General features: G+C 51.9%; 1 protein-coding gene across 1 annotated transcript; it reads right to left on the bottom strand.

Moving 5' to 3' along the window:
• Window positions 1-3,677: 3,677 nt before the first annotated feature.
• LOC136576182 (acyl-CoA-binding protein-like) lies at window positions 3,678-8,627 on the bottom strand. Its single transcript, XM_066575258.1, has 4 exons — window positions 8,274-8,627; window positions 4,790-4,907; window positions 3,980-4,042; window positions 3,678-3,820 (listed from the first exon to the last, which is right to left on the bottom strand). The coding sequence occupies exons 1-4, from the start codon at window positions 8,280-8,282 to the stop codon at window positions 3,744-3,746; spliced, it is 267 nt and encodes an 88-aa protein (XP_066431355.1). The 5' UTR covers window positions 8,283-8,627; the 3' UTR covers window positions 3,678-3,743.
• Window positions 8,628-8,910: the final 283 nt, after the last annotated feature.

The raw sequence follows: 8,910 nt of genomic DNA, 5'->3' as shown, positions 1-8,910 counted from the left end.
CCACACGTAGCGCACAAATCTCAGGTGGCGTCTCCACACGTAGCGCACAAATCTCAGGTGGCGTCTCCACACGTAGCGCACAAATCTCGGGTGGCGTCTCCACACGTAGCGCACAAATCTCGGGTGGCGTCTCCACACGTAGCACACAAATCTCAGGTGGCGTCTCCACACGTAGCGCATAAATCTCAGGTGGCGTTTCCACACGTAGCGCACAAATCTCAGGTGGCGTCTCCACACGTAGCGCACAAATCTCAGGTGGCGTCGCACAAATCTCAGGTGACGTCTCCACACGTAATTTAGCAAAAAGGGGCAAAAACGTCAGGTTGCGTAAGTTGTAACTTGTAGAAAAGGCGTCCAAGCATCAGGTTTCTCTCCAGACGAATAGTGCTGCGGAATACGCGGGCAATTCAAATCCAAGATGACGTCACAGATCACGTGATCCGCGGGCACAGCTCATCGTGCACGGCTGCAGAAGTGTATCCGCGTGCACGAAGAGAACCCACGTGGTGCTGACCAGCCAATGAGGTGGCTGGAATCGTCAGCGCTACTCAGTGAATGCTGAAATAGTATATATGCTCCCCCCCCCCCCAATATTTCACCATGTCTAGAAACATCTGCCAACTGTGTAAAGACGTTACGACATACAACCGGTACACCGAGACAGACGCTATAACACACGATCGATGTAGCCACCATATCACATATGGCACATATGACCCGTGTAACATGGAAGTCAGTTGTACTGGTGGTGGTGAAGCCATAGTCTCCCCCCGTGTTGTCCGGCTGCACTTGTTAGGGTGCATCCACAGACGATCGTGAGTTGAGCCCAAGATTCTCGTACAGCACCAGCATTGCACAGACACTGCGTCCGGGCGGGCCGCCGCTCATCTGTAGTCCTGTTCTCGTGTGATACTTCTGTCCTACAGCACAGCTGCCAGACAAAGAGCACCTGGTGCAAACAATGGGTTGTGTTTTCATGTGCGTTTTGTGCTTCTTGCAATGTGCAAAACGTATACAACTTTCTCCCATTTGTGCCCCTTTAGGGTCCTCTCACACATGCACACTGCAAAGCGTCACAATTTTGCTTTCAGCTGCAGCTCCCTTCGGCCGACAGCATGTTTTAGCGCAGCCCATCATTGTGATGAGGTGCGCTAAACGGAAAAAGCGGACTGTGCTGGAATCTGCAATCCAGCGCCGCGGCCGACTGCAGGTCTGCAGTAATTGGGAGAGGCCTTACCAACGGCCCCTGTGGACAGGGATGCTTCAGATTTTGTCCAAGTGTTTAAAAAATAAAATAATCCACAAAAATTTGCAGCAGATTCTCTTTTGCTCCCAAATTGGCAGTTGGTTTAAGGGACTTTTCCAACATGTTGAATATTTCGTTACCACGCAGTGTAGTCGGCTGCTGCTGATTTCTGTGCTATAAGGCTTCACACAAGTGCGCTAGCGGGTCGCGAGCCCCGGCCTGATATTGCGCTCACCATGTGATTGTGCCGCAGATACGAGGCGGCGATGCTGTCAGCAGCACAGACGTCTCCCCTGGTTTTCAATGGGGGAACCCTTGCAGTGTGCTGGAGAACGTGGGGGGAAGCTGCTGCCGGCCCATTGGAAACAATAGGAAATGTGATGCGAGCGCACGTGCGAAGATAGGGGGCTCATATTAATGCAACACATGATTTTCTTGCCCGCATGGAGCCGGCCTGATCCACGTGTAAACCTGCGCATTGTGGTGTAGATTCTTCTGCATCTTTTAGTGTGAAAGCTCTACGGGTGCAGAAAACGGTTTACAGGTTCTCCCCCAAAAAAGTTTCCATGACAAAAATCGTGATTTTCAATGACACTCATGGAACTCAAAATACACAAAATCAAATGTTTATGGCTCCTTCACACATCACAATATCGCTGCGTTAAAGGGGGGGGGGGGGGACTTTGTCAGAACTGCTTTTTCCGTGATAAAACATGGCTGACACCTGCGATTTTGCTACAATCTGTTTTTAGCACAAAAATCAGTAGGCCTTTCTAATGATAAAAAGTAGAGATGAGTGAGCCTCGCTCTGCCTGAGTAACTGCATTCTCGTCCGAGCAGGCTCGGGGGCGGCGGGGGTGAGTGAGAGATTTCTCTCACTCTCCCCCCTGCTCCCATCTGCTAACCCCCCCCCCCGCCGAGCGTGCTCTCTCATCTCTAATGATAAGGCATCGCACGAAAGCCACAAAGTTCCTGCTTTGGTTTTATCATTTTTTACTGGCACATGTGAAGCCCCCTTGTTCTTTGTGTACAACAATAAGCCACGCCCCCCAACGAGGCACGAGGTTCTCAATATATATATTTTTTTGCTAACCATGAGAGGCCGGTTGAGAACAAAAACTTCACATTCTGAGATCCTTGCGTGTCGGCTTCGGTTCATCCAGAACAATCTCTTTACTCCTTTGGCCTCCAGTGTTAAACAATACCGGATCGTGATGGAAAAAAGGAATGTTGGATAGAGATGAGCGAGCGTACTCGGATAAGCACTACTCGCTCGAGTAATTGGCTTTATCCGAGTATCGCTGTGCTCAGGTCTGAAGATTCGGGTGCCGCTGCGGCTGACAGGTGAGTCACAGGGGGAGCAGGGGAGAGGCGGGCGGGAGAGAGGGAGAGAAAGATCTCCCCTCCGTTCCTCCCCGCTCTCCCCTGCAGCTCCCCGCTCCGTGCCGGCACCCGAATCTTCAGGCCCGAGCACAGCGATACTCGGATAAAGCACATTACTCAAGCGAGTAGTGCTTTTCCGAGTACGCTCGCTCATCTCTAATGTTGGACACAAGAAGAAACTCAGATATTACCGGTTTCCTGAAAATAAGACAGGGCCTTATATTGATTTTTGCTCCAATTTTTTTTTCATGTATAGCTGCCTGGACACTATTTAAAAATCGGGCTGGGGCTTATTTTTGGGGAAACAGGGTATTATTACAAATATATATATATTTTTCTTAACAAATCAGAAGCCTCCATGCCATTTGCCGGTATTCTGTGACGTGCATGAACCCTGTAATAGTAGTGCACACGCTTTACATCCATGCTTGATGCATCTTTGAACCCCCGCTGTGGGTTTGAGGGGCATTTGAGGCGTGTTCGCATGTGAACAAATGAGAGGTAAAAACCACAAACCTGTAGCAAAAAAAAAAAAAACAACATCCATTTTTCAGAGGTTGGAACGCCATCCATGTGAATGAGCCCCAGTGCCAGCCATCAGGGTGGCAGGTTATGGGCACAGCTTATGGTTCCTATCCCCAAGCAGACATTGCTCTGCACCGAGGCTGTAAACCTGTCAGCTGCAACCGCAGGTGAGGTGGCCAACACTACATGGCATTAACCCCAAGCGTGCTGCGGGCCCTGAAGCTGCATGACAAATCCCACAGGCATCCAGAACTGTTGTGGGGGCGCTGCAGGTCATCCCACTCTTATGTAGGTTGTGGCTGGACAGGCATCTGTCTGGGATGATTTAGTGAATCCTGCGCTGAGCAGGGGGTCCGACCCGATGACCCTGGAGGTCCCTTCCAACTCTACCAGTCTAGGCTTCAGTGACGTGGCAGTGGCGGATGCCAACCCCAGTATGATAGCTGCCCCCAGTATACCCTCTTCCTTGGGAAAGGGGTCTCCCCCCCCCCAACATGTCCCCAACCAATGACAAGGCAAAAGATGAAAAGTAATGCTTTTATTAATACAAGAGCACCACTCCAGACCGCCGGCCGCGCGCATTAACCCTTCATGGTTTGCAGTCTTTTAACCTTAGCTCCTCCGCCATATTGATGCACCGTATCATAGCGTCGCTCTGGGAGGTGCCTGGAAGACAAAGGAAGACAGGATGATGGGAGTGATGCCCCCTGTACCACCGGCAGAGGTCACCGTCTGACGAGACCTTCCCGGAAACTGCAGCGTCCAACACCTGGCACCGCCCCCTGCGCACATTTACAGGAAGGCCCCTTGTGAAAATCGCCTTACCCTCCAGCCTCTTCCAGGCGTCCCATTCCAGTCTAGCCAGTAATTCTCTGAGTGGTGGCCGCTCTGAAGAAGACAGGAGACACAGGATGAGTGATGGAAGCCGCCATGATGTGGCCGTCTATACTGGAGACTTGTGGACAGGAGGGGTCATTGCCACAATGTGGGGCGTACCCGAAGCCCTTACCCGTCTGGGAAAAGGAGTGGGGGGGACGACTTATTACAGAAGGTACTAAATAAAAACCCCAAACTTGCTGTTATTTAACCTTTGTGAGTCCCTCCCCCATCAGATACTTGGCGGCCGCGGCACGACAGTTAGTGCCGAACCCTCAGAACTAGAAGAATCCGTAAGCCGTGCGGCCGAACGCGTCCGAGAAGCCGACGGCCATTCGCTACATTCATTCTGTAGATATCCAGGATTTGTGGCTGAAATACCAGCACTTAAACCGCGCCACAGTTGAGATTAGGACGCCATGTTACTGGTACAGTGGTTACGGCCGCGGTGCGCGCTCACGCCATTGGTCGGTCGGTATTTATCGGGCGGATCTGATCGCGAATAATAAAACCCAGAAGAATAGGAGAGAAAAACTGAGAGAATGTTCTGCGCTTCCGACCGCATTCCGAATTTGTGATACAATGTGACAACAGGGAACCATCAACACTGCTGCTGGCAAAGGGGTGGAGCCACTGAGGCCAGCTAATAAGACAAGGGCTGAACCTGGTTGGCTGCCCGAGTCACACTTCATCTCAGATCTCTGCTTGTTGTCAGTGAATGCACAACCACAAGTCAGCACCGCTCGCTGTCCCACTTACTTGTGTTCACATTCCCCAGGTGCGCCTGCTTGACCAAGGCGTAGAGCTCCACCTCCACCACGTCGCTCGGCTTGCATCTCAGTTGCCTCACCAACTCTTTCGCCCTTTGAAAAGCAGCCTGAAAGAGAGAATATGATAATGAGGGGGAGGAGCCAATGAGGGAGGGGCTAAACAGACAGTACTAGTGGCCCTGAGGCTGCTCAATAATCAGTACTAACACTCCCTGCCAGCAGCTCAGTCACCACGCAGATGATCCAGTAAGCCGAGACAAGAAGCGCTGCAGCAGCTCACACCATCGGATTTATGTGTTCCTCTATACATACAGAACACCATTACCTTCACCCCCCGGATTAGAGGATGCCTAACAGTTTGGGAGCCTCGTAACTCCCGTGGGAGAAGCCCCTTCTTCAGGTCTGGAGACCCCCATAACAGGATGCAATGTAGGAAGTTACACAGTCAGCCCAGATGGGCGCACAATCTTACTGACAAGTGGGCGGAGCTTCTGCTGATGCAATAAATACTGCCTTAGATATCACAAATACTGCGCCATTACATGCAGCCGTCCCGCGCGAGGAACGATCTGCCTTAACGCCTCATACACAGACACATGCGGCTCAGTCTTGCTGCGTAAGTGTGGTTTATGGCATCCGTATTCACTGTGGGGTTTTTTGGCGATGGGGGAGGGGTTTGATGTAAAAAAAATGCTCCTCATCCCGCTTTCCACCGTCTCCTGGCAACATATGTAAAAACAGTGAATATGCGCGGTTTATCCGTTTACCGTCCCGTGGGGCTTGAGTGCGATTCTGCTCAGTAATACGGACCCAGACCGATCCTTAAGGGGTTAACAGACCACATTGTTCCTCTATTCGCAGCCTTCCGTGTTCCCGTCGGGGCGTAACATGTAGTAAACATTAGCGATACGCTCGGCCATTTTTGTCAGCTCCATCGGAATGAATGGAGAGGCGGGCGCACGCTCGGCCATCGCGCCATTCTGTCTCCTGAGGCCGCAATCACACAAGCGTTTAGAAATGAGTTTTTCCTGTATTTGTGCGCTCGCCTGCATACTTGTGTACAATGACAACGCAGGACGATCCGACTTTTTTTCTCCTCCCGGTAGCGAAACAACCTACGTAAGACGCAATATACGGCTTTGTGCCGCGCTTTTACTCCGTTTTTCATGCACCCCATTCATTTCAATGGGCGATCAGTGCGCAAAAAATGAGTGACTGCGCTGAAAGATACAACATGCAGCGCTCGGTTTAGCGTGTGCTAAAAAAAAGCGCCAAAACGCTCGTCTGAGAGCCCAGGTGAGATGGTGGTTAGTCATCATTTGAAAGTTGCGTTGAAAATGCAACAGCAAAAAAATGCCTGTGAGCGTCCTTATTACAAGGGGGCAGCGAGAAGGACGGGACAAGCAGAATCCCTGTCCTTGGGATGGGTGGGGGTCTCAGCGCCGAGGACCCCACAGACCAGACTTGTCCAGTGATAAGAGTTAGAGGGGTTTCCCAGGCAGCGCCGGGATCAGAGAGGAAGCCGAGGCTCCGACTCCTGTCTAGTGGCCGATGCGTGTAACTGCAGGCGCAGCGCAAATTGAAATCAGGATCTGCACCTGCAGTTACATGTATCAGTCACTAGACAGGAGTAGCAGCCATGGCTTCCTCTCTGACCCCGGTGTATCCGGCTGATGTGTCAGGTGCTCCTCTGTACACCGCAACCGACAGGAGCGCGCCGGACCGCTAACACCACAACCAGCCGGTGGGGGTCATCTACTACACTTGGATGCAGGAGACTTAGGCCTCATGTCCACGGGCAAAAGAAGAATGAAAATCCGCAGCGGATTTTAACTCTTCTCCTGCCCGCGAATCCGCATCCCATAGGGATGCATTGACCACCCGCGGGTAGATAAATACCCGCGGATGGTCAATAAAAGTGATTTTCAAAAAAAAATGGAGCATGAAAAAATCTGGACCATGCTCCATTTTCGTGCGGGTCTCCCGCAGGCTTCTATTGAAGCCTATGGAAGCCGTCCGGATCCGCGGGAGACCAAAATCGGAATTTACTCACCTGCTCCTGATCTTCCCTTCGCCGCGGCTTCATCTTCTCTCCGTCGCGGCCGGATCTTTTTTCTTCGGGCCGGCGCATGCGCGGGGCACGTAACCGACGTGCCCTGCGCATCCACCGGGCCGAAGAAAGAAGATCCGGCTGCGACGGAGAGAAGATGAAGCTGCGAAGAAGGGAAGATCTGGAGCGGGCGAGAGGTGAGTTAATTCTTATTTTTTGGCCTCTCCATGGATAATCTGTAGCGGGCCTGATTTTCCCCGTGGACATGAGGCCTTAGGGTTAATATAAACAGTTAGTCCGTTTCATCACCGATGCGGCTCAGAATACGGGAAGAGAAAGTGATGCGTGCCTAAAAGCCGGGCGACCCCCATTATATAGTCATTTGGGGTCTGCTCGGTGCACTGCAGTCCCATCCTAAGACGGAGCCAGTCGGTCGCAGGGAACCCCCTTTCTTGGTCCCTAAACGGAGGAAACTGGAACCCCGAGTGCAGCTGTGAAGCCCTTTAACATACCAACTGCAGGTATGTGCATGTAACAGAGCCGTGTATGATGTGCGCTCACGCCATTGTTTGGATGGACGCACTGGGTTTAAGAGCAGCTGGCTGATCCTAGTCTAGACTACGGGGTGAACGAGGTTCCTGCCGGCAGCCCCCCCACATCGTTAGACACCCAGAGACGTTTAAACTAGTATGGATTCTTTCCCCACCCATCCGTTATCTAAACCTGTCGAATCCTCCAGGGCGAAGAACACAGCAGGTACATACAAGCGCTCGTTAATATGCACGGGGGAAGGGGAGGAGTGGCAGAAAAAGTTACTACAAGTGAGAAGCCAACTTCGCCACCGTTGATGCAACGCAGCATCTACAACAGATCTAGGTCCTGGTGGGATGAGCTGCTGCAGCACCTCTTGTCCCCGTCAGATTGCTGCACTGCAGACATGTGGATGGGGTCTCCATGACAACAATAGAGCTGTCAGCGGCAGGCATAGATCTCCCCACTGGACCACCCACAGCGCCACCATCACTGAATCTGGCAGGACGGACGGCCAACGGCATCTGCCAGACGGATTTATTCAAATGTCACAGAACGCACAGAAGTGATAAGAAGCGCAGCAAGGAGGCGCCACAACAAACCCAACCCGCCCCTGCAGCCACAGCCTGACACACTGCAACAAACCCTCAGCTGGGTGAGCAGGAGGGCAGCAGTCTTACATCCTCATAATGCCTCCATTCACCAACAGCAAGCAGAGGCATTTACCAGAACAAAATCTATTGGAAGCAGCTGACACACTGAGCCGACACCGCAGCGCCAAGCCCGCCCACTGCAGAAGGACCACGTGACTGCGGCCAGGAGGACGCGGGACACCTGCTATCACCCGGCCGGCACCTCCCCGTGGTTCAGTACTGGCCCAGCAACCACCCACCTCTGCCATGGCGCCGCTGCTCTCGGTCTCTTCACTCTCAGGATGAGACTGCGGCAGTACGTGCGGAAATCGCTTTTAAGAGCTACATCCACGCAGTCACCTGATCTCACAGCCAATGACAATGCTGCTAAATGTTCACGTGACGGACATAATAGTAGTCGGCAACCATACTGGGCGTAGCAAAGGGCAGCGCCTGTCAGACAAGTCACTCTGCTCTTGTCTAGCGTTAGAGCGTCACGTGGTGCTCCCTGTCCCATCACAGCTCACGATGTCACCGCCTAACACCCCATAATCCTAGTAATACACCCGATATCACCGTAATAACAGCCGCAGATAATCGTTCTGTATGAAGCACCGTCACCACAGAGTGAAACCTTGTCAAACTTGATAATCTACACCGTGCTTTACACTGCTGTGCAAAAGTATTCACACCCCTCCACCCCGTGTTATTAAAATAGATTTCAATATAGATTTTATGTAAGGAAACTAACAGAAGAGACTAAGGGGTTAAAGGGGAAGGGGAAAATACTGTGTTTAACCCCTTCTCCCACCATTTACGTAAGAGACATTGTTTCTACCCCGGCAAAGCCTCTTGTTTAGAAGGACTCTAAAGTTTTATTTCCTTTTTCATAGTCCA

This window comes from Eleutherodactylus coqui, chromosome 8 (assembly GCF_035609145.1).
Source record: "Eleutherodactylus coqui strain aEleCoq1 chromosome 8, aEleCoq1.hap1, whole genome shotgun sequence".
NCBI lineage: Eukaryota > Metazoa > Chordata > Amphibia > Anura > Eleutherodactylidae > Eleutherodactylus > Eleutherodactylus coqui.
The sequence above is the reverse complement of the archived record's forward strand: the minus strand, read 5'-3'. Positions and strand labels throughout refer to the sequence as shown.